The sequence below is a fragment of the Saccoglossus kowalevskii genome, chromosome 1, assembly GCF_978046115.1.
Source record: "Saccoglossus kowalevskii chromosome 1, keSacKowa6.1, whole genome shotgun sequence".
Classification (NCBI taxonomy): Eukaryota; Metazoa; Hemichordata; class Enteropneusta; family Harrimaniidae; genus Saccoglossus; species Saccoglossus kowalevskii.
Genome location: NC_140641.1, coordinates 7,531,755 through 7,558,569, shown reverse-complemented (window position 1 = coordinate 7,558,569; position 26,815 = coordinate 7,531,755). Strand labels below are relative to the sequence as shown.

At 37.0% G+C, this 26,815-nt stretch overlaps 2 protein-coding genes across 2 annotated transcripts in view; one reads left to right on the top strand and one right to left on the bottom strand.

Annotated features, from left to right (window-relative positions):
* Window positions 1-12,988, top strand: part of LOC146750335 (uncharacterized) — a 49,097-nt gene extending 36,109 nt beyond the window's left edge. Inside the window, exons 5-6 of the mRNA XM_085496826.1 lie at window positions 1,995-2,055; window positions 10,845-12,988. Of these exons, the coding sequence (XP_085352952.1) occupies window positions 1,995-2,055; window positions 10,845-12,988 (2,205 nt within the window). The remainder of the gene's footprint in view (window positions 1-1,994; window positions 2,056-10,844) is intronic.
* A 7,235-nt stretch (window positions 12,989-20,223) lies between these two features.
* Window positions 20,224-26,815, bottom strand: part of LOC102805744 (integrator complex subunit 4-like) — a 29,500-nt gene continuing 22,908 nt past the window's right edge. Inside the window, exons 16-19 of the mRNA XM_085498639.1 lie at window positions 25,116-25,321; window positions 23,823-24,120; window positions 21,116-21,236; window positions 20,224-20,508 (exon numbers count right to left, since the gene is read on the bottom strand). Coding sequence (XP_085354765.1) covers window positions 20,345-20,508; window positions 21,116-21,236; window positions 23,823-24,120; window positions 25,116-25,321 — 789 coding nt within the window. The 3' untranslated portion in view covers window positions 20,224-20,344. The remainder of the gene's footprint in view (window positions 20,509-21,115; window positions 21,237-23,822; window positions 24,121-25,115; window positions 25,322-26,815) is intronic.

The window sequence follows — 26,815 nt, the reverse complement described above, 5'->3', positions numbered from 1 at the left end:
TTCCACTGATATCAAAAGAACCACTTATTGGATTTTGATGAAACTTGGCACACAGATGCTCCAAACTAATGCGCAGATTTGATTAGTTTCGGGTAAAAATCTGTGCAATATTAATTACCAAATTTGCATAATGATTAATCAATTTTCGGCTTTTCCACTGATATCTCAAGTAGTAATCATCACATTTCAATGACACTTGGTACATAGATGTCATAGGACACTGCACATATCTGATAGTTTTTAGGGTAATATGAGTACATATTAATTATCTAATTTGCATAATTAATTAATTTTCAGCTTTTAATATTTCAAGTAGTAATCATCACATTTCAATGACACTTGGTACATAGATGTCATAGGACACTGCACATACCTGATAGTTTTTAGGGTAATATGAATACATATTAATTATCTAATTTGCATAATTAATTAATTTTCAGCTTTTGATATTTCAAGTAGTAATCATCACATTTCAATGACACTTAGTACATAGATGTCGTAGGACACTGCACAGACCTGATAGTTTTTAGGGTAATACGACTACATATTAATTATCTAATTTGCATTATTAATTAATTTTCAGCTTTTGATATTTCAAGTAGTAATCATCACATTTCAATGACACTTGATACATAGATGTCATAGGACACTGCACAGACCTGATAGTTTTTAGGGTAATATGAGTACATATTAATTACCTAATTTGCATAATTAATTAATTTTCAGCTTTTGATATATCAAGTAGTAATCATCATATTTCAATGAGACTTGCTACATAGATCTTCTAGGATTATGCAGACACCTGATTAGTTTTAATTGGATATTAATTACCTAATTTGCATAATGTTCCACTGATATATAAAGAACCACAAATTGGATTTTAATGAAACTTTTAAAGAGAACTATGCAGAAACCCAATTAGTTTTTGGTAAATATTTATACTTATTAATTAACACTGATATCTCAATTACTGATCATCACATTTGAATAAAATTTGGTACATAAATGCTCTAGGACAATAGACAGGCCTGATTAATTTTGGGTTAAAATTTGTTCATATTAATTGTCTAATTAGCATAATAATTCATATTTTTTTTGTTCTGTTCTGTTCATATTAGTTACCTGATTTACATAATTAGTTTTCAGCTTTTCCATCAATATCTTATGTACTAGTAATTTTGAATTAATTTTTAATGTGTCTTCAATACTCTCAGCACACGGGAGTTCTTTCTAAGCTTTCTTTGATTCTGAGTTAACTGCACAAATTCTTTTCTTGGAATATTGTTAATACATGTTAGCTTACATACATATTTACATACCATACTTTTTAGTCCTTGTTCGGACGCAGTCCGAAAACGGGGACTTATGTTTTGACCTCCGTGTGTCTGTGTGTGCGTGCGTGCGCCTGTGCGTGCGTCCAGGCCTGGACCAATCACACAATCAAACTTCACACATACATTATACATGATATTATACATATACACATCAATTTGTTTCACGATCTGATTGAAGATGGCCGAATGGCGGCCATTTTTGTGCTAAAAATTATCAAAATCAAGCATTTCTCGGCTGTTTACAGATGGATTTGGTTCAAACTTATATACTTAAAAAATATATATATTAGACGTTATTGGACCTTGATGCACATCATTTTGTTTTACGATCTGATTCAAGATGGCTGACTGGCAGTCATTTTGTATTAATGAATGTGGTTCTCGTGCCATATCTCTGACTTGCTTTCACTGAATATGTTCAAATTTTAAACATTCATTATACATCATGTTATAGATAGACAGATATATCACAATAAACATTTTTTTCTCAAATAGGAATAATTGACCATGAAAAACCTAAAATCTTTAGCCATAGCACCCTAGGAAAGATTGAAATATTTCCCAATTTGTGCCTTAATTAGAGTAACGATAATTACATTAAAAATTCATTTTGCTTTAATTTGTTAATCTATGTCCTTGACATTGACTTTCTTATTGCAGGAAAATGCACTTTCATATTTGGGTAACAATTCCAGCCATTTTGCAAGCATTAGTGATGTTGGTAAGTTACATGTATCAATTTTAATTTTAACACAGTAGTAATGATTTCACAAATATTAAGCATGTTCAAAGGCATTCAACCTGTTAAAACAGGGGTGATAAATGTATCCTGTTTTGTTTTGTTTTCTTTCTAATTTTTAATGATTATTGATTTTGACAAAAGTCAAATTCCCCCTTTTTTTTTGGAGAAAACTTTCAACGAATTAAGCTTGAAGTTTTATTAGTCATCTAACTCTTCAGCAGATATTAAACTGAACATTTGTACAAACATACTGTGTGTGTCAAATGTCTGACGAAGGTTATTAGCAGTTTCTGGAGCATACCTGTTTCGTGCACATATGTAGTTAATATGCTAAACACTATTCTAATCACTTTTGATGATTTCGTAATTTGGTCAAAGATGGCACAGTTGTGACCATTTTTGTTGTAAAAAAACACTAAAATCAGGTATGTTCAGAACCAGTTCTTGGCTGTGTGTTGGTCAATTTACTTCAAACTTGGTCAAAGGATTTGCCATTATGGGTAGATGATACACAACACTTTGATTTGTAAATTGAACTCATGATGGCAGATTGGTGGCCATTTTGCTTTCGACAAATTTTATTCCAGACAGGCAGTAATTTTACAAATTATCCTGTATCTGGATGTAACTTGCCCTTCCTTGTTCCTGTTCATGAGGTACATTGTGACTCAGCACTTTGTCATAATCCTTCATACATAGCGGTAGACCAGGTATAATGTAGCAATAGAGTGATGGTCGAATATCGACATACAACTGTATAATAAGAATCCATACTGAGGATTAGTGCAATCACTCGATTCACTATTGGCGATCCGCTCCACTAGGATTGCCCTTATAATCACTTTTGTCGTTTTGTGTGTGTGTACATTTCCAGTGTTTTCACGTATGATTTCTTCTGTGATTTTTTTGGCTTGGCCGATTTCGTTCAAACTTGGCAGGTAGGTCACACCTTCACCCTAGTTATTAGGAAAAATCTGAAAAAATTTTTTGGCCCACCGTTCCCATAACAACAGCCAAAAAACTGATTTTTGGATAGCTTCGCGCCAATTGTATCTCCTCCTACAAATTTGGGATAAAACACTTCAGACATAGCTCATTCTACTCAGCTTGAGTGTGGGCACAAAGTTACTATTTGTATTTTTGATATCTGTTTTCATTACCGAGAAATTTGACCCCAAAGTTGGGGTAACTTTTCACCAGCAACGGCTTTTAACTCCTCTGTGATTTTTTCCGGCTTGGCTGGTTTTGTTCATACTTAACAGGTAGGTCGTGCCGTCACTAATTGGAAAACAATCCTGGCCCACCACTGCCATTGCAACATCCAAAAACTGATTTTTGAATACTTTCGCCCCAAATGTATTACCTCCTACCAGTTTTGTACACAGTCAGCTGGCATCGGTGTCGCTGGGTGTATATGATAAAGGGAAGTTGTGCAACCAAATTTGCCGAGTTCGCAGTTTTTCGCCAATAAAAAAATAACTAAGGCAACAACTCACGGTTTTTCAGCATTTTTGTAATAAAGACATTATTCTCTATCAATAATCCGCCCAAAACAGGAACATTTCTACTAATTCTTGTGTTTTTTTCGACGTTTTTCGAAAAACCTGCGATTAGGCTGCGAAAGTAGAACATTCCAGAGGGGGTGAAACGGAAGAGCCAAATTTAACGCGTAAAAATAGAACGCGTATTTTGACCTCTATGCGGTCGTTGCCAAACGGCCCCGCGTCCATCGCCTGGCGATGACTTTTGACTGCAGTTCTTTTTTATATTTTAGAGTAAATGCTTCTGATAAGCTCTTACATTGCTTAATATCCGTTTGAAATTCTGGACTGTGGTCATATTTTTCGATTAGGAGTCGTATATTTAAATAACTCACCGTGACTAGTGTTTTGCATTATGAAGTATATTATTATGAAGGTCAACACACTGTACTTTAGGTAAATATTTACCATTTCGTTATTTCATTATTTCGCTTTCCAGCATTTACAGGAAACGCTTCATTCTAGAAAATGCTATCGCAAAACGGTTGGAAATAATAAACGTAACAGCAGAATACATCCTAGCACAGTCACTCTACTAGGAGAGTGACTGTGGTCCTAGTAATTAACTAAGTGACTTCTAAAGACTGAATGGTGTTTGCGAACTTCGTATTAGTTATAAACCGAGTTACCTTCACGTTTATGTCACACCATGGAAACAGCCAAAAACATGTTGCTTGTTTTTGAGCGGAGCGGATCGCCAACCAGCCTACCGGCTTGTTTCCCATGTTTATGGCCCCAAAAAACCATGTCATTGACTCCATGACGATAATCCAAGGGGTGCGTATTTCTAGTGCACATTGTTGTTAAACATGTACCCTGATACTAGCTTCTCAGCATATAAACATATTAATTTCATACTTTGCAGGAGATTATATGTTATGTTTTTGCTCTGTCCTCTACGGAATTACAACCCTCAAGTTGGGTTGCGCTGTTTTCCAACTGTTGTCATTGATACTGTCCATATGAAAATTTATGCTTACAACTCTTCCAAGGGGATTTGGATTATAACACTTTAAGTACAAATATTTCATTGGTGTTTGTGAGCTCTTGTGTGATTGGTCAATGCATGGACAGCTCTTCCAATAATGTGTTTTATTCCCTATCAATTTGGGCCCTGTTTTACTCCAGGGTTACGTCCAAACGCCACTCTCTTGACTGGAGATCTGTGTTGAAAAGTAATCCTTTGTTTTCAACATCACTTCACCCATTAACAATCCACCCCTAGACGTGATAATTTCATTTCAATAGTAAAAATCAGTAAAAAACTAAATAACCACAACCTCATCGGAATCCATTTTCTATTCTTACCCACAAGCCACATCCGGACCATTCATCAAAACAAGTGGTCTGGGGTATACTCTGACCCATGCCGAGGACTTCCTGTTTGTAATGATAAATCACACTAACTATCACGTGAAACCAAATGAAAATCATTCTAAAATAACGTACTTGTACCCAATTGAATTTGGATTCATTGACCAGGTAGAAGGAAATGACATTTGCAATAATAATCGTCAAGCATTCAAAGTTGATGAAATGGACGATACAAGTAGCTAGCTCCATGGACGATACAACAGTATTGATCAGACCTACATGAATGTTAATCAATTTTACATTGTTGTTGTTTTTTGTTATTTCCGATTTTTAATATGTCGTACATTATCTTTGGTAATAACTCCGAAAGTCTGATATCTTCAACAGAACGTAGCCATTAAAACTTGCAAAACAAGTCTGTTTCTCATCGCTTAAGGTAGCGAGAAGGTTTTGTGACGTTTTTTAAATAAAACATTCTCTGTCTGTTCTCTTGTTCAGAACAGTAATTTAGGTTATATATATATCAAAAGACTAAGTATAGAGGTGCAAGTTCGCACAAACTGGACAGACATTGTTTACATAATTATAACATGACATCAAAAATGGCGAACCTTGTAAAAATGACTAAGTCCGCGATTGCGAGAGCACACTGCGGAATTTCCTGGTGAAATTTACGTCATGCATTGTCCGTAATCAAGTCCATTGAAATGCGTCTCCGATAATCAAAATTCCGATTTCTATGCAGGTTTGTTTTTTGTCCCCAAATTATTTCATACTTGGCACCTTTAACAGACTATTATTCTGTGACAATGCATTTTCTTTAAAAACCCAGACATATTTCGCACCATCATTATCTTTTGAACGATAACTGCGAGTTTGAATGTCCTAGTCTGAACGCACTTGATTTGGCGGCGGTCCCAATGAGTCGTACTCGAGAAAAACGCGAAAAACAGTTTTGGTTAATAAAACACTGTAGATTTGCTGCATTATTATAAATATACACTAAAAATGGCCTAACATATTAACCACTGATATCAGAGAACTCATAAAAAGTGTCAGATAATGAATAATTTCAAGCTCGAGCGTGAAAAATGAAGAAAACTGCTGGCATTTGAGTTCGTACTCCAGGAACGTTCGGGTTTTCCATTGTTATGCAAACGAACAACAAGGGATAATCCTCTGACAAACATTACTGTCCCACTGTACACGCTGACAGTTTACAAACAAGCTAATCCTTCAAGTGTCTCTGATAAGACATCTAAAAACGGTTTTCATGGTGAAACAAAATGGCCGATGTTTGAACAAAATTGCTGTGTCAGAGTGCGACACTGAGTGGCAGATTTTTCTTTGCCTCGTTTGTCAACGCTTTCTTTCTTTTCTTCGCCATTGCGTTAGAAAAAAAATGTATTAGTAAAATAGAATATTGACTTGGAAAATAAAACGATTTAAAAGAAAGTTGTGCAAAGTTACAGTACTCCTTTCGCACAACCTCCCGCCCGCTCCCGCTTTCCAATCACCTTTTGCGACCGCTTGTTGAATTCGACCGGACAATTTCCGCTTTATTTTCGACCGCGCAAACCCCGAAATATCACCGCCCACCTGCTCGCTCGCGCGCATTTAAAATTCAGACTAACAGAATAATTTCTGAGGTTCACATTGTCTTATAATTGTCTTTCTGGTTTTTATAGATGTTGAACAGCTGACAAAAGTTCAAATACTTTTTGTTTTAACTATATATAATTATATGCACGCAATTTGGCTTGGACTGAATATTTTATTTTAAACAATATTCTGACGTGAAATACAAAATGTATTTCAACACAAGTACGACATGGTTGTCTGGGGTTTCTTTCCTGATTGTTGAGTCTTCGCAATGTGTTTTGTATAATTATTGTTGTTTTCCCCGATGCTGAAGGACCGTAAAGCTAAATGGCAGTTACATGCATGAGCTGAGTGAAAGAAAATATTTCTAAGCCTAAAATAAAACCTAATATTACACCTCTTTGTGTATTTGTTAATTTTACATATGTTTGTCATGACAGTATGTTTGTAAATATCTAGAAAAATCTCGTCTTTTGTTGATAATTTCGATTGTTTGTTTGGAATGTCGATCCCCGTTGGTTTCTCCATACTGAGTTTAGGAAGGGCGTCGATCAACACCGTGACAATCAGCCGAAAGAAGACAAACATTGACCGTAATTCATGGGGATCATGTCCGTAATTTGTGGGCTGAAACCCAAAATTATTAATCAAGTATTATTATTATTTTAATATATATTTTATTTTACATCGCAAAAATAAACCATGCCCAAAACAGAGCTAGAGTTGTTCGCGGTGAAACAATCGCATTGAAGACGATGCAACTTCAACTAGCCATTTCTTACCTTGAAATAAAAAAAATAAAAATTCGAAGAGCATCGGGGAAAATATTAATAATCATCCTTATCAATCGCTTGCTTTATTTTATTTGAATCCATGAAATTCACGATTTTTTTTTAACATTGTTGGCAACTTCCGCGCTAAAAAAGATTGAAAATGTGGGTGTGGTTATTTTGCAAAGTCCTGTTGATAATACGGACAAATATGGTTCTGTGACCCAGGTCGTGCTCCGATCAGGTGACTCTCAGCCAATCAATGATGTTGTAACAAAGCATATTTAACGCTAATTGAAGGGTCGTCGTACAATCCAATCACCGGCGTTGATTCACATAGTTTTTTGTGCTGTGACAGGCTTCAAAATTATTCGCTGAAAAACATATATTTTGACAAACTGATGGAATTTGACCTTAGTTCAAAAAGAAAATACTAGGCTAAGATACATTAGAGTTCATGCGAATCAGTTTTCTCTCCAAGTTGTGAAATAAAGTAAACCAGAGTAGCGTCGATGATTTTCAGCCCTGAAGGACTTCCGTGTGAACCCCGAGTTTTGAATTGTTCATCGACTGGCCACCAAATAGTTATGGCTGTAACTAAATTTGACACGTTTTTCTTTTAAGCCCAATAAATTATTCATACATGTCAAGCTCTGTTCGATTTTTTCAGGGCATGTGGCCGTTTTTAGTCGAAAATATTTTTTGTGGGAACACTTTTGCGGTACATATACGGTATAGACCGAGCTCATTCAATGATCGTGACTTAATTTTAAAAATTTAATGTCAAACTTTACCAGACGTGGACCGATGTGGATTCGGTATTTTTGGAATTAATCACTAACATTTCCTCGTTTCTCTGCTCTGTCAAAAGGAGTTACCTAGGCTTTTTTCACGTAACTGTCTCATTAAAATAAAAAAAAAATATTACATCTAGAACAAGCACCCAAAACATGTAACAAGAGGTTCCAGTTCAGTTGCTTTCACGATACAAGTGTCATACAACTACTAGATTTGAAGTGTCGTACAGAATTTAATAATAGTTAATACTGGTTGTATGTTCACACTTTACTATCAAAACCACCATTTCGACCACCCATGTGCCAGTTTTCAGTGTTTGGGCGAGCGGTCAATGTTTTCAATGAGCGAGCGAGCGAAAAAAAAACGCGATTAAAATGCAGTCGGTTTCCGGTCGGACAAGACCGCGTGGTCGGAAATTAAGCGATAAGCGGTCGATGTAAAAGCGGAAGGTTGGGCGAAATGAGTACTGTATGACCATGTTTCTCCAACAAAGTCTCGACTGACAATAATGCTGACAATGGATGTTAGATAAACACGCATTGTTTGCAACTGGAAGCTTATCACCCGTTATATCAGAATCGTCAACAACAGAGTATACAGATAAGATGTTATTTAAACCCTTTCAAAGATAAACATTATGCAAATATCCACGAAACGCCAGTTGCAGTCTTTTCTGCTAGTGTTTTAAAACACTAATTTGAGCAATGTTATTTCGCAATTTCGATCTTTTGTAAACCTGGGGTGATGTATCAAGGTCTAAAGTAACCCTTTTATCAATTTTTGAAAAATCAAGAAAAAAGTGAAAATTTCCCTTCTCGCTACCTTAAGCAGCACTCTTTTTTTTTTTTTTTTTGGCTAATTTAAAAATACAAACTGTGTCAATATTCATTTTTTCTGTCTTTGGCGTGCTTCAGAATGCTAGATCTTGGCCGATTGTATTTTTACAAAGGACCTGTTTATTCAGACAAAATGTATAGCACTAATTTCACCCAAACTGTTGCTTGCTTCTGCTTTTCGATAATTTTTTTCACTCGGTTTTGCTTGTTGAATAATTTCTGCTTTATTTTTCAACCGCTCGAACCCAGAAATATCTCCCGTCTGCTTGCCCACATTTTAAATACATGGCCGTCACGGTGGCATCAATGTTTTTGTTGGAAAACACATCAATATTTCCCTGGTTTCTCTGCTCTCTGCCCTAAGGAGTTAGCATTGCCTGTATCACGTAAATGTCTCGATAATCATATTGTTGAAACGAGGTAGCAGCCCTGGATTCAAACGGAACACAGTCCCGCTCTATTAGCTTGTTGTGGAACATTCACATAACAAGATGTCATAGTTCAAGCTGCATTCGCGAACAATACAAAGTGTGATGGCTTGGAAGTGTCGTTCAGAATTAAATAATGGTTAATACTTGTTGAATCCTCAACTTTAGCATTAAAACAACAATTCCAACAACTCGTGTGCCAGTGTTTGGACAAGTGGTCAGTGTTTTTAATAAGCGAGTGAGAAAAGAAAAAGATAATTAAGCGATATGCGGTTCATTAAAATGCGATAAAAGCGGGAAATTGGGCGAAATTAGTACTGTTAGGTGGACAAGATGGCCGACTTCCCCCCTTGGCCAGTGCTCCCCTGTCAAATAAACATCACAGGATGTGCCATAGAGAATGCATTGCATAAACATATATTAAAACAAAATTTAATTTTGAGTTTATATTTTTAATTTTTTTCACTTTTGTGTGCTTCGTAATAGACAGGTGCCATTTCAAGATTTTGATATGTTATAGATGTTTCCATTAAAACTCCACCAATAAATGCCCAACGTAAAACATGATGATAAATCCTACACTGGCCCAGTGTATTACCAATGAACGATGTGTATTTGTGTGCCACTCTGTTTTTAAAAATAGGAAAATGACATAACGTATGCAACTCTTCAAGTTTGTTCGATGTGTCACCAACTGAGGACATGGTAGTAGTTGGTAGTGCTGGCATACACAGGGAGGGAGTCCAGAGAGGGAACAGCCAGCATCCCTTTTACAGGGAAAATGAGAAATCTCGACGAATTTTTTTCGTTCTTACATGTAATATTAGGTTTTGAGGGCTTCTGAGTTCAAAAAAGATGACTAAATGAACTAAAAAGCATGCGTTTAGAGACAAACCTATTCAGAAGTTCGTTTGCCAGTACTTACCTAGGCTACTCTATTGACATTTGGCTGTTTATTTCATGGATTTGGCACTGGAGGTGGCTGATAAGCCGTGTTGGATTAAAACCAGTTGTAAATGCACAAATTGTTCATTTTGTGATGATATCTTCAGTTATCTAATTTTGATGAATATTCTTGTCATTTTTAAGTCTGATTGTTTTGATACTATACATATTGTTTTCTAATGATATCTTCAGTTCTTTAATTTAAATGTGCATTGCTAACAGTGGAGATCTCAGCTTGTTTACCAAATTTGCATAAATTAGGTTTCTAAATTTCTCCAGAACCACTCATCAGATTTTTAACGAAACTTGGTAGATAGTTGCCCTTTTGTTTTCTGTTTGTATTACACCCACCAGTGCTGTAGGTAAGATTGCTTTCACATCTCATAGAGTAGAGCTGTATTAGCTGACAGTCAGCATGTATCAACAACAAAAATATTTTTTAAACTGACAGGCAGCTTGTTCTATGTTAACATGTTGTGCTATGTATATAAGTTACAGTAGACCATTAATGTTTTACTGTTTGTTTGTTTGTAGTCTTGCAACCTGACATTCTGATGATGAGTAAAAGTGAACTTCAGCAACGTTTTGAAAAATCTGACAATATTCAAGCTGAAAGCAGCAAAGAGAGTGTAAAAGATATCTATGCTGGACGAAGAGGTATGGATAAGCACGGAATGGAGGATCCGATTGTTTTGAGCAGTGATTATGACAATGATGGAAGCTTGGATTCTGATTCTGATGAAAGTGGACATGGATGGCATCTAGACAGATATGTTTACTCTGTCATGCAAAATGATCCGAATGTAGACTTCTGTTCATCTGACAGTGAACTTGAAGTTGTTGATATTGATGAGGAGAAGGTCAAGAATGATCATGGTAGATGTAAAGGGTGTAGGTTTTGTAAGGTGCTTGAAGGTGTAACCTATAAACAACCTATTAATCAAGTGAGAGAGGTTGGTGGTACTCTACCAAGAGCCATTCAGAAAGAGCTTGATACTCCAACTAGAGTGAAAAAGAAAGAGGTTGGTACTCCAGCTAGAGTGATTGAAAATGAGGTTGGTACTCCAGCTGGAGTGATTGAAAAAGAGGTTGGTATTCCAGCTAGAGTGATTGAAAATAACGTTGGTACCTCAACGAGAGTGATTGTAAAAGAGGTTGGTACTTCAGCTAGAGTGATTAAGAAAGAGGCTGGTACTCCTGCTAGAGTGATTATGAAAAAGGTTGGTACTCCTGCTAGAGTGATTATGAAAGAGGTTGGTACTCCTGCTAGAGTGATTAAGAAAGAGGTTGGTACTCCTGCTAGAGTGATTAATAAAGAGGCTGGTACTCCTGCTAGAGTGATTAAGAAAGAGGCTGGTACTCCTGCTAGAGTGATTAAGAAAGAGGCTGGTACTCCTGCTAGAGTGATTATGAAAAAGGTTGGTACTCCTGCTAGAGTGATTAAGAAAGAGGTTGGTACTCCAACGAGAAATATAAAACATAATAATGCCAGTGGTTATTGGTGTGATGAAGATGAAGATGATTACGCTTCCAATCTTTCTATAGGTTCAGATATTGTGCAACGCAAGTTTATTCCTAACAAATGTAATTCATCCGAATCTTATATGTCAGGAGAAAAGCAACTGCCATCTAAGATAAGGCAAGATAGGTCACAGTTTGGAGTAAGCTCAACATGCAAGAAGTATAATCATTCAGTGCACAATATTCACCACAGTGTAATAAAAGACACTCCTGAAAGGTTTGATAGAAAGAAGCATAGAGTTCCAGTTAGTCATGATGTTGAATCTAGCTCTGATGAAGAGATAGAAGCCAAATCTGATTCTGATTGTATCTTGAGTCCGTCTACCCCTAAGAGATGCCCAACTTATCATTCTGCTGGACCTTCAAGCTTAATGTTCACACTCTCTAAACTGAAGATGAATTCTCCAGGCAGTGAAACCGATTCAAAAAAACAACAGACTTATTTCACCAAAATGCATCAGAAGAATACTAAGTTGGAACAGCAGAACTTTCAGTCAAAGAATACTGTTTTACTAAATAGTGATTCAGATTCTGATGATTCATTTTTTTCCATTCCGCGGAAAGGAAAAAGCTTTTCTTTTGTGAAGAAAGAATTCAGCCATTCCAAAACAGTAAACAGTGTTTCACAGTCTTCAGTATATGAGACAGCTTTAAATACACCACAGAAATCAAGGAAGGCTGAATACCTTGGAACTGTACAATCATGTCCACCAAAGATGATGAAACTGGTGCCCTTTCATACAACTGTTGGATATACACCTTTCAACATTAGGGTTACTACCACTCCGAAACAAAGACCAGATACAGGCATCATAAAAGGCAAATCACCAAGATTGCAGAGATCTTTTCACTCTGATACATCCCCTGACCCATTGGAAGATGATGTACTTCCACATGCTGTAGTGGGAAATACTTCTGCCACCACCACTTCTTCAAGAAAAACTAGAATTAAAGATAAAACACGACGAACAACTAGATCTAGATGTATTCCAGGAACTCCCTGCGTACCAGGCAGTACTCCAAAGTCATGTTTACGGGGCAGAAATAAAAGATTGATTGGGGATTCTGCTAATAATAGAGTTGTCACATTCTGTAACCCTATTAGTAACAAAAAGCCTATAATCTGTCTTGAAGATATCTTGCAACAAAGGTTATAATTGGCTAGGATTATCATTCAGATTAGAGAGGTAAATTCACCCATTACTGGAGAGAAAGTGGCAATCTTAAAAAAAAAAAAGGTAGGCACCCCCCCCCACTCTGAATTACAGGGGCTGATTTTATTGTTTCGTAGTTTCATCTCATAGATCTTTTCTTGTTCAAACATTTGTTTTTGTTTTGATGGTTGCAAATGTAGGTGGTTCTAGACACTCCAATCATAAAGAGTGCACAACCAGATCTAGATGGTTGACGACACTACTTTATCAAGAGTGGACGTCAAGATGGTTGTAGATTATAACCTTTACAGGTGCTGGACATCCATATGTGGATTGTTGCCATCACTTCCTTTATAGAATGGACATCCATATGTTGATGGTTGCCAACACTTCCTCTATAGAGAGTGGACATCGATATGTGGATGGTTGCCATCACTTCCTTTATAGAATGGACATCCATATGTTGATGGTTGCCAACACTTCCTCTATAGAGAGTGGACATCGATATGTGGATGGTTGCCATCACTTCCTTTATAGAATGGACATCCATATGTTGATGGTTGCCAACACTTCCTCTATAGAGAGTGGACATCCATATGTGGATGGTTGCCATCACTTCCTTTATAGAGAGTGGACATCCATATGTGGATGGTTGCCATCACTTCCTTTATAGAATGGACATCCATATGTTGATGGTTGCCAACACTTCCTATATAGAGAGTGGACATCCATATGTGGATGGTTGCCATCACTTCCTTTATAGAGAGTGGACATCCATATGTGGATGGTTGCCATCACTTCCTTTATAGAATGGACATCCATATGTTGATGGTTGCCAACACTTCCTCTATAGAGAGTGGACATCCATATATAGATGGTTGCCATCACTTCCTTTATAGAGAGTGGACATCCATATTTGGATTGTTGCCATCACTTCTTTTGTAGAATGGACATCCATATGTTGATGGTTGCCAACACTTCCTCTATAGAGAGTGGACATCCATATGTGGATGGTTGCCATCACTTCCTTTATAGAGAGTGGACATCCATATATGGATTGTTGCCAACACTTCCTTTATAGAATGGACATCCATATGTTGATGGTTGCCAACACTTCCTCTATAGAGAGTGGACATCCATATGTGGATGGTTGCCATCACTTCCTTTATAGAGAGTGGACATCCATATGTGGATGGTTGCCATCACTTCCTTTATAGAATGGACATCCATATGTTGATGGTTGCCAACACTTCCTCTATAGAGAGTGGACATCCATATGTGGATGGTTGCCATCACTTCCTTTATAGAGAGTGGACATCCATATGTGGATGGTTGCCATCACTTCCTTTATAGAATGGACATCCATATGTTGATGGTTGCCAACACTTCCTCTATAGAGAGTGGACATCCATATGTGGATGGTTGCCATCACTTCCTTTATAGAGAGTGGACATCCATATTTGGATTGTTGCCATCACTTCTTTTGTAGAATGGACATCCATATGTTGATGGTTGCCAACACTTCCTCTATAGAGAGTGGACATCCATATGTGGATGGTTGCCATCACTTCCTTTATAGAGAGTGGACATCCATATATGGATTGTTGCCAACACTTCCTTTATAGAGAGTGGACATCCATATATGGATTGTTGCCAACACTTCCTTTATAGAGAGTGGACATCCATATATGGATTGTTGCCAACACTTCTTTTATAGAATGGACATCCATATGTGGATTGTTGCCAACACTTACTTTATAGAGAGTGGACATCCATATATGGATTGTTGCCAACACTTCCTTTATGGAGAGTGGACATCCATATGTGGATGGTTGCCATCACTTCTTTTATAGAATGAACATCCATATGTGGATGGTTGCCAACACTTCCTCTATAGAGAGTGGACATCCATATGTGGATGGTTGCCATCACTTCCTTTATAGAGAGTGGACATCTATATGTAGATTGTTGCCAACACTTCCTTTATGGAGAGTGGACATCCATATGTGGATGGTTGCCAACACTTCCTTTATAGAGAGTGGACATCCATTTGTGGATGGTTGCCAACACTTCCTTTATGGAGAGTGGACATCCATATACGGATTGTTGCCAACACTTCCTTTATGGAGAGTGGACATCCATATGTGGATTGTTGCCAACACTTCCTTTATGGAGAGTGGACATCCATATATGGATTGTTGCCAACACTTCCTTTATAGAGAGTGGACATCCATATATGGATGGTTGCCAACACTTCCTTTATGGAGAGTGGACATCCATATGTGGATGGTTGCCAACACTTCCTTTATAGAGAGTGGACATCCATATGTGAATTGTTTGCCAACACTTCCTTTATGGAGAGTGGACATCCATATGTGGATGGTTGCCAACACTTCCTCTATAGAGAGTGGACATCCATATGTGGATGGTTGCCATCACTTCCTTTATAGAGAGTGGACATCCATATGTGGATTGTTGCCATCACTTCCTTTATGAAGAGTGGACATCCATATGTGGGTGGTTGCCAACACTTTCTTTATAGAGAGTGGACATCCATATGTGGATGGTTGCCATCACTTCCTTTATGGAGAGTGGGCATCCATATGTGGGTGGTTGCCAACACTTCCTTTATAGAGAGTGGGCATCCATATGTGGGTGGTTGCCAACACTTCCTTTATAGAGAGTGGACATCCATATGTGAATTGTTATCAACACTTCCTTTATAGAGAGTGGACATCCATATGTGAATTGTTATCAACACTTCCTTTATAGAGAGTGGACATCCATATGTGGATGGTTGCCATCACTTCCTTTATGGAGAGTGGGCATCCATATGTGGGTGGTTGCCAACACTTCCTTTATAGAGAGTGGGCATCCATATGTGGGTGGTTGCCAACACTTCCTTTATAGAGAGTGGACATCCATATGTGAATTGTTATCAACACTTCCTTTATAGAGAGTGGACATCCATTTGTGGATGGTTGCCAACACTTCCTTTATGGAGAGTGGACATCCATATACGGATTGTTGCCAACACTTCCTTTATGGAGAGTGGACATCCATATGTGGATTGTTGCCAACACTTCCTTTATGGAGAGTGGACATCCATATATGGATTGTTGCCAACACTTCCTTTATAGAGAGTGGACATCCATATATGGATGGTTGCCAACACTTCCTTTATGGAGAGTGGACATCCATATGTGGATGGTTGCCAACACTTCCTTTATAGAGAGTGGACATCCATATGTGAATTGTTTGCCAACACTTCCTTTATGGAGAGTGGACATCCATATGTGGATGGTTGCCAACACTTCCTCTATAGAGAGTGGACATCCATATGTGGATGGTTGCCATCACTTCCTTTATAGAGAGTGGACATCCATATGTGGATTGTTGCCATCACTTCCTTTATGAAGAGTGGACATCCATATGTGGGTGGTTGCCAACACTTTCTTTATAGAGAGTGGACATCCATATGTGGATGGTTGCCATCACTTCCTTTATGGAGAGTGGGCATCCATATGTGGGTGGTTGCCAACACTTCCTTTATAGAGAGTGGGCATCCATATGTGGGTGGTTGCCAACACTTCCTTTATAGAGAGTGGACATCCATATGTGAATTGTTATCAACACTTCCTTTATAGAGAGTGGACATCCATATGTGAATTGTTATCAACACTTCCTTTATAGAGAGTGGACATCCATATGTGGATGGTTGCCATCACTTCCTTTATGGAGAGTGGGCATCCATATGTGGGTGGTTGCCAACACTTCCTTTATAGAGAGTGGGCATCCATATGTGGGTGGTTGCCAACACTTCCTTTATAGAGAGTGGACATCCATATGTGAATTGTTATCAACACTTCCTTTATAGAGAGTGGACATCCATATGTGAATTGTTTGCCATCACTTCCTTTATGGAAAGTGGACATCCATATGTGGATTGTTATCAACACTTCCTTTATAGAGAGTGGACATCCATATGTGGGTGGTTGCCAACACTTTCTTTATAGAGAGTGTACATCCATATGTGGATGGTTGCCATCACTTCCTTTATGGAGAGTGGACATCCATATGTGGATTGTTATCAACACTTCCTTTATAGAGAGTGGACATCCATATGTGGGTGGTTGCCAACACTTTCTTTATAGAGAGTGTACATCCATATGTGGATGGTTGCCATCACTTCCTTTATAGAATGGACATCCATATGTTGATGGTTGCCAACACTTCCTCTATAGAGAGTGGACATCCATATGTGGATGGTTGCCATCACTTCCTTTATAGAGAGTGGACATCCATATGTGGATGGTTGCCATCACTTCCTTTATAGAATGGACATTCATATGTTGATGGTTGCCAACACTTCTTCTATAGAAAGTGGACATCCATATGTGGATTGTTATCAACACTTTCTTTATAGAGAGTGGACATCCATATGTGGATGGTTGCCAACACTTCCTTTATAGAGAGTGTACATCCATATGTGGATGGTTGCCAACACTTTCTTTATAGAGAGTGTACATCCATATGTGGATGGTTGCCATCACTTCCTTTATAGAATGGACATCCATATGTTGATGGTTGCCAACACTTCCTCTATAGAGAGTGGACATCCATATGTGGGTGGTTGCCAACACTTTCTTTATAGAGAGTGTACATCCATATGTGGATGGTTGCCATCACTTCCTTTATGGAGAGTGTACATCCATATGTGGATTGTTATCAACACTTCCTTTATAGAGAGTGGACATCCATATGTGGATGGTTGCCATCACTTCCTTTATGGAGAGTGGACATCCATATGTGGATTGTTATCAACACTTTCTTTATAGAGAGTGGACATCCATATGTGGATGGTTGCCAACACTTTCTTTATAGAGAGTGGACATCCATATGTGGATGGTTGCCAACACTTCCTTTATAGAGAATGTACATCCATATGTGGATGGTTGCCATCACTTCCTTTATGGAGAGTGGACATCCATATGTGCATTGTTATCAACACTTCCTTTATAGAGAGTGGACATCCATATGTGGATGGTTGCCATCACTTCCTTTATAGAGAGTGGACATCCATATGTGAATTGTTGCCAACACTTCCTTTATAGAATGGACATCCATATGTGGATGGTTGCCAACACTTCCTTTATGGAGAGTGGACATCCATTTGTGGATGGTTGCCAACACTTCCTCTATAGAGAGTGGACATCCATATGTGGATTGTTGCCAACACTTCCTTTATAGAGTGAACAACCACACCTGGATGGTTACCTACACAAATTTCATGAAAGTTTATCTAAATGTTTGTTGAAATGTTCACTTAGCTTATAAAGTGTTACTTGTTTACAGTTGCAATTGTTCAAAAAACATTTTCTTAGTGAAGTAGTTTTTTTTACATCCACTTTAATTAGTACAAACTGGATATTAGTTGTCCCAAAGTAAACATGGCTTTGGTTTTGTTTGATTTTAACTGTTATGGATGTTCAATTGTGTTCATTTTAAATGTTTGTTGAAATGTGTATTTATAAGGTGATTATTTCTAATTAAATTTCTTGTTTGGAGTTACAGTTGTTCATAAACATTTTGTGAGTTGGTTCTTCTTTGCATCATTGAATATAAACCGGTTGTTGTCCCACTGTCAGCATCAAATTTACCATAATGAATACAAACTGGTTGCTGTCCCTGTGTTAGCACTAAATTTAACATAATGAGTACAAACTGGTTGTTGTCCAGCTGTTAGCATCAAATTTACCATAATGAATACAAACTGGTTGTTGTCCAGCTGTTAGCACCAGATTTACCATAATGAATACAAACTGGTTGTCCCGCTGTCAGCATCAAATCTACCATAATGAATACAAACTGGTCATTGTCTCGATGGATCACCCCCCACCCCAGCTAATGGCATCTACACGGATCATCCCAGCTAGTAGTATCTGTGTAGATACTATTAAATAGCTGATAATTTTAATATACAGTCAAAACTCGTTAATACGAACTCGGTTACAACGAACGAACACCGAAGTCCCGTTTGAAAATCCATTATCCCTATGGTAATTGACAACGCTTAGAACGAACTCGTTTATTACGAAAACCTGCTTAGTACGAAAGGATTTTCTCTGAAAAACAATGGTCTGTAACACCTATAGCGAACATTTCATTCGCTCAAACAGCTGCGAAATCCTAAAACGAACCGCCAAATACACGGTGTTACGCTTCCGCTGTTGGCAGTGGGCTTGAGCTGTGCAGCGTAAAATAAAAACAATGTAGCCATTCACTGGGCGTGAAAATCTTTTGTGTACGTGACTTCCAGTGTCTAGTCACTTTCGACGCCCTTGCTGCTCGAGTTTTTAATTTTAAGATTCACAATAAAAAAGTGTGAAGCATGGACGCTGTAAATTTTAGATAAATTACGGCGACTACGAGTGAGATGCCAGTTTCCGTCCTGACTTCAAAATGTCAACTCGTGTCAAACGGCGTGCCTTGTCGTTGGACTGTAAAGTCCAAATGATCAAAGCGATTGAGTCGGGCATTCGTCACGGCGATGTCTGTCGAAAATTTGATGTTAAACCCAGTACACTGTCAACGATTTTAAAGAAAAAAACTGATGTTTTGAAGATGTTCGAACACAACAAAATTGAGCCGTGCCGGAAGCGAATGCGGTTTTCAGCAGTCGACGACGTTGAGCAGGCATTGCTGAAATGGTTTACCAGTGCCCGTTCTATGAATGTCCCAATCAGCGGTCCTATCCTCCAGGCAAAGGCCGAAGATTTAGGACAGAGAATGAAGCATTCCGAATTCAACATTTATATTTTCCATTTTAATATTATTTTAATAAACATGACAACGTTTATTTCAATACTATTTGTGTGTTTTTAATGCTTGGTCTAATATTTAAAATGGCGCCATAGTTTTGTTTACCCTGACTTATGGTAATTAGTTTGTTTCTGTAAAGCGCCCTCTAGTGGTGATCGGTTATTACGAACACCGGTTATAACGAATATATTCACCTGGGGCCTTGATATTCGCACTAACGAGGTTTGACTGTACAACACTGGTCTTTGGCTTTAGAATGGCATAGCTTGTTTTAGTAAAGTATGCTCTAATTGGTTAACAAATCTCATCAGAGAAAAGCTGGAAAATATTGGTCCAGATACAATTAACTTGGAATGGTCTCTCTGGATTCCAGTAGCTTAAGAGGAAAATGATAATAAGTGAAAAATAGATCAGAATGATATCTACAGTCACTTTATTCAACTCATCATTTCACATACAAAATTTATGAGTCCCACTTGTAATCCGGAAATATCACGAATATATGAATGTTACAGAGATAAAAGTAGGTGCATTGCATCATCGTTTTGCTGGTTTAGGAAGTAGATACACTTTCACAGGTTTACAAAGTTCAATTATTCCCTTTTCTTCTGTTGCTGAACTTTGACCTGGATCAAGAACTGCTTGAGGTTGAGTGTCATCTCTGTGACTCATCACAACACAAAAGTTTATACTGCAGGGTTCTGAAACATGAATAAGACATAATAGTGAAACCATTTATTTTTACTGGCATTTAATTTCACTACATTGAGCTGGTTTTAGATTCAGTTCTATTGTTATTTTACATGCTCACAAAAAAATGTATTTGGCAGTTTATACAACAAATAAAATGGTTTGTTGCCAATAACAACATATTTTAATATTAAAATTTGACAACTTTGTAAGTACGTTGTTGGACCCATGTACCTTTCACTCGAGCATTCACTATAATGCTACTTCGCATCAGTCATTTTTCCCCCTCGTAGTGTAAGTGATTTAAAATTTCAATTGATGTATTAAAACTCATTTTGTACTGCTATATTAGATCGCAAAGACAAATTTCAAGAATTATGCAGATTATGGAACCAGTGACTGACTCTTCTGTTAACTGTGAACTTTTCATGTTTTCTGCTTTATCATGGCAGCAAATTCACTGGTATTGACAATGCTACAAAATAACAATGAACTCGCCAACTCATAATGGACTCTAGCAGTTAGTGCTGCATATATATATATATATATATATATATATCGCACAAAGTGTACTTTTGCCCATTATTGTGTGAAATCTTGTAAGCCATAGTGACTTACCTGACCAGACACCATGTGAGACGTACACCTGGGTCAACAATCTGTACTTTAATGGACTTAATTTTTTAAAATCACAGGTCCTGGGAGTAATCAGTTGTGTTGTACCATCGGGTAACTGAACCTGTAGGAAATAATATACATTTGTCACATTTCTATGACTGAAGAATCGTTCTATATTATGGCAAGAATATGTAAATGTTCCAACTAACAAAAGATCTTTCACTAAAGTGTAGTCATTTCATGAAACTTAACATGGGTTGAACAACAAATAACGGGTCGACCTCTACCCTGGGTGAGTGTGCCACAGACTCAATAGGAAGGCTAAATCAACTGGCCGAGTTTCATTCACTAATGAGTGCAACTTTGACGAAAGCTTGGTTAAGGTCCGCAGGTATGAATATGGTTGCCGTGGCAAAATGGACTATATGTTAGCATATGCACTTGCAATTTGAACATGAACGTCAGGTGAGACAACAGTGACGTTCAAATTACATACAATGTTTGGAAATGTCTCCACTTAATAATGGAAGTCTAATGTACATTGATGATGTAAGAAAGGGCGCCTTATTCCCCAAAATAAAAATCAAAGAAAGCTTAGAAAGAACTCCCATGTGCTGAGAGTATTGGAGACACATTAAATATAATTCGAAATTACTTAGCTGAAAACTAATTATCAGAAAATTAATATGAACAGATTTGAGTGTAAAACTAATGAGGTCTGCGCAATGTAACAGAAAATCTATGTTTCCAAGTTTAATTGAAATGTGATTAGAACCAAAAAATTATGAATTATTATGCTTATTAGGGAATTAATATGAACAGATTTTTACCCCAAACTAATTAGGTTTGTACATTGTCCTAGAGCATCTTTGTACTAAGTTTCATTGAAATGGAATAATTAGTACTTTAGATATCAGTGTGAAAGCTTAAAATTGGTTAATTATGCAAATTAGGTAATTAATATGTACAGGTTTTAACCCACAATTATCCAGGTCTGTCTATTGTCCTACATCATCCATGTACAATTATTGATATGTGATGTTTAGTACCCGAGATATCAGTGTGAAAGTTGGTTAATTATGCAAATTAGGTGATTAATATGCACAAATATTTACCAGAAACTCATTGGGTCTGCATAATTCTAGATTCATTGAAATGTGATGATTAGTACTTTAGATATCAGTAGAAAAGCTGAAAATTAATTATGCAAATTATTTGCCCTAAAACTAATCAGGTCTTTGCATAGTCCTAAAGGATCTATGTACCAAGTTTCATTGAAATGCGATGATTAGTACTTGAGATACCCGTGGAAAAGCTGAAAATTAACTAATTATGCAAATTAGGTGATTAATATGCACAAATATTTATCAGAAACAATCAATCTCTGCATAGTCCTCGAGTATGTAAGTACCAAGTTTCATTGAAATGTAATGCTCACTACTTATATCAAATGCTGAAAATTAATTAATTATGCAAATTAGGATGTACTGATATTACCATAAAAACTATCAGGTCTGTGCAGTGTCATATGACATCTATGTACCAAGTTTCATTGAAATGTGATGATTAGTACTTATATCAAATGCTGAAAATTAATTATGCAAATTAGGTAATTAATATGTACTGATATTACCATAAAAACTATCAGGTCTGTGCAGTGTCATATGACATCTATGTACCAAGTTTCATTGAAATGTGATGATTAGTACTTGAGATATCAGTGGAAAAACCAAAAATTGACTAATCATTATGCAAATTAGGTAATTAGTATCTACGGATTATTACCAAAAACTAATAAAAACCTAGCATTAGTTCAGAGCATGTATGTACAAAGTTTCATCAAAATCCAATGAGTGGTTGTTTAGATATCAGTGGAACAATCATGGAACAGCAAAAATCAGCTAATTATCATGCAAATTAGGTAATTAATATGCACGGATTTTCACCAAAACCTAATCAAATCTGCGCATTGGCCCAGAGCATCTATGCACCAAGTTTCATCAAAAACCGATGTATGGTTCTTGAGATAGCAGTGGAACAGTCAGACACACATACACACATACACATACACACACATACAGACACACTAACTGCAAAGACTCCCATTTTGTGCTTCGCACATGGGAGTCAAAAATGAGGATTGCATCCAACAGGTTTATATAGGCCTTTAAGCTACATCTCTACAATCAACCTATAAAGGGCTATCAGGGACTATAAATATATTTTTGGTCCAGCCACTGTAATTACAGGCATGAACATTATAATGGTTTACAAATATGAACAGCCCCCCAAATAGAATTTAAAGGACATCTCTCTAAATCTATGTTGGTATCAGTAGCATTATGAGTGAAACCATTCCTATTTAATTTGTTGATGCAACTTACAGGCTGCACAGCCAGCTCACACATGGAAAAGGAAGTGAAAACTTTTTTTGAAACACCTGATTAATAATGTATTGTCTATGTTTGTTGTAGTAGTGTTCATGAATTTGTATTTTCCCTATGCAATTTTGGTTATAATTTTGGTCTGAAAGCAAAATGAAATATCATCTTATTACATCCAAGAATACCGTGCCCTAATAATATTAAATGAAGAGACTGGGAAAAACAACACAATGCTGATAGATGAAAGAGCTCCAGAAATGTAGTAGAATGCAATTTACAGCTGTTTTTATATGCATAAGATAAAGATAATGGTTGTCTCTTACCTGTAACTGTATGTTCTGTGTGTCCTGTATGTTTTCCAGAATACAATCCACATTTATATTCAAAGTCAAACCAGCTGTAAATTTCATATGGTTATCAGACTCCCCACTTGGCTCTGTTATTATAGCTTTAGCCCTTCTAAGTTGGTTGGAAAGTGTCAAAGCAGGAACTGAATGGTGCATCAACAATGGCTGTAAAAATTTCATGATGATGCCAGGCTTACTAGATTCTAATTTATGCATTTCAGAGAACACTGATTGGGTGAAGTTATCTGCAGTGATCTCACTCATTGATAAGTACCTGAAATTAATCACAAAAAAATGGGTATCACAAAGGGGTAAAAACTCAACTCAAAAATGTAAGACACAAAGGGGGCACCGAAATAAACTGATCATGCAAATCTTCCTATCAGTTTTCCTTGGAATATTGCAATATCCATTGAAACATTTTTAGCAGTGTTTGTTTTGACAATCCTGACATATTGTGGTTGTAAATATGGCTGGATATCATGAGATGTTGATTATTGCATAAAATATTTAAATTGTGAAATTTTTAATCCAATGAGCATACTACACTTGAACACAATAAATTATTATTTGATTACAAGCATACAATTTAATTTCAACTCCCTCAAATATAGTGGGATATTTGATATGCAAATTTCCAACTGTTGAATGAAAAGTCATAACAAACACTGTTAGGAATCTTCCAAAGAATATTGAAATCTTCCAAGGAAACTTGATGGATAGCAGTTTTCACGAACGATTTATTCTGACAGCCGTTGTAAAAACTTTTCTTTTGTGGCAGGTGACAGTTTTTTATTGTAAGCTTAACTGTGAACTGTACAACCAATACATTTTGCCACAAGAACAATATCTATGTTTGCTAGGGCAGTGTGGCATATGTTTGAAACCACATGGCAGGGATGTGAGGACATTTCTCAATTGAAAATACCTTATTTTGGTATTAAATGCAAGCATATGCTGATGTTATCGAAGGCACATCCATATAAGTGAATGAATGTAACCTTTGAACTCATTCAGTCTGGCACAATCACACGGGCGTTTATTAGTATGCCATTATGTAAATTACAGAGATTTTTCAGTAATAATTTAATGACTTAGTATACAATGAGAATTTTGGGTTATTATACACTACTATTGGAGAAACACTTTTAATTGTAAAAATAAGGTATGTAGGGTTTGAACTAGAAATCTATTGATTTAATACGTTACCAGTGATTTTCTGATGTGACAAATTGGAAAATTAAAAAATATAATTAAATGTCATCTTACCTTTGTAAATGATTCAATTTATTTAAATATATTTGACATAATTGTAATGACTGTATATCTGCTTTATTTCTGTCCATTCTATGACCTCGTAGTTCTAAAATAAGTTTGACTGTCATGGCTCGTGTTCTTAACTGTCGTATTGCGGCTGTATCATGTCCACTTAAACCAAGAAATAAATGCTCCATTCTGTATGTTGATTCAATAACCTGGTAAGATGAATATTACTATGTGAACTCTCTTATTATTGTTTATCAATGAACACTGACACTTGGCAAACTGTAATACTCGAGTACATGTACTTTGACAGAAGGGGAAATAACTAAATCATGTAAATGACTTCTGTTGTGGAAAGAGGAATAAATCAGAATGTGCAGCTGACTGGAAAGAGGAATAAATCAGAATGTGCAGCTGATTGTGGAAAGAGGAATAAATCAGAATGTGCAGCTGATTGTGGAAAGAGGAATAAATCAGAATGTGCAGCTGACTGTGGAAAGAGGAATAAATCAGAATGTGCAGCTGACTGTGGAAAGAGGAATAAATCAGAATGTGCAGCTGACTGTGGAAAGAGGAATAAATCAGAATGTGCAGCTGATTGTGGAAAGAGGAATAAATCAGAATGTGCAGCTGACTGTGGAAAGAGGAATAAATCAGAATGTGCAGCTGATTGTGGAAAGAGGAATAAATCAGAATGTGCAGCTGATTGTGGAAAGAGGAATAAATCAGAATGTGCAGCTGATTGTGGAAAGAGGAATAAATCAGAATGTGCAGCTGATTGTGGAAAGCGGAATAAATCAGAATGTGCAGCTGACTGTGGAAAGAGGAATAAATCAGAATGTGCAGCTGATTGTGGAAAGAGGAATAAATCAGAATGTGCAGCTGATTGTGGAAAGAGGAATAAATCAGAATGTGCAGCTGATTGTGGAAAGAGGAATAAATCAGAATGTGCAGCTGACTGTGGAAAGAGGAATAAATCAGAATGCGCAGCTGATTGTGGAAAGAGGAATAAATCAGAATGTGCAGCTGACTGTGGAAAGAGGAATAAATCAGAATGTGCAGCTGATTGTGGAAAGAGGAATAAATCAGAATGTGCAGCTGATTGTGGAAAGAGAAATAAATCAGAATGTGCAGCTGATTGTGGAAAGAGGAATAAATCAGAATGTGCAGCTGATTGTGGAAAGAGGAATAAATCAGAATGTTCAGCTGATTGTGGAAAGAGGAATAAATCAGAATGTGCAGCTGATTGTGGAAAGAGGAATAAATCAGAATGTGCAGCTGATTGTGGAAAGAGGAATAAATCAGAATGTGCAGCTGATTGTGGAAAGAGGAATAAATCAGAATGTGCAGCTGACTGTGGAAAGAGGAATAAATCAGAATGTGCAGCTGACTGTGGAAAGAGGAATAAATCAGAATGTGCAGCTGATTGTGGAAAGAGGAATAAATGAGAATGTGCAGCTGACTGTGGAAAGAGGAATAAATCAGAATGTGCAGCTGACTGTGGAAAGAGGAATAAATCAGAATGTGCAGCTGATTGTGGAAAGAGGAATAAATCAGAATGTGCAGCTGATTGTGGAAAGAGGAATAAATCAGAATGTGCAGCTGACTGGAAAGAGGAATAAATCAGAATGTGCAGCTGATTGTGGAAAGAGGAATAAATCAGAATGTGCAGCTGACTGTGGAAAGAGGAATAAATCAGAATGTGC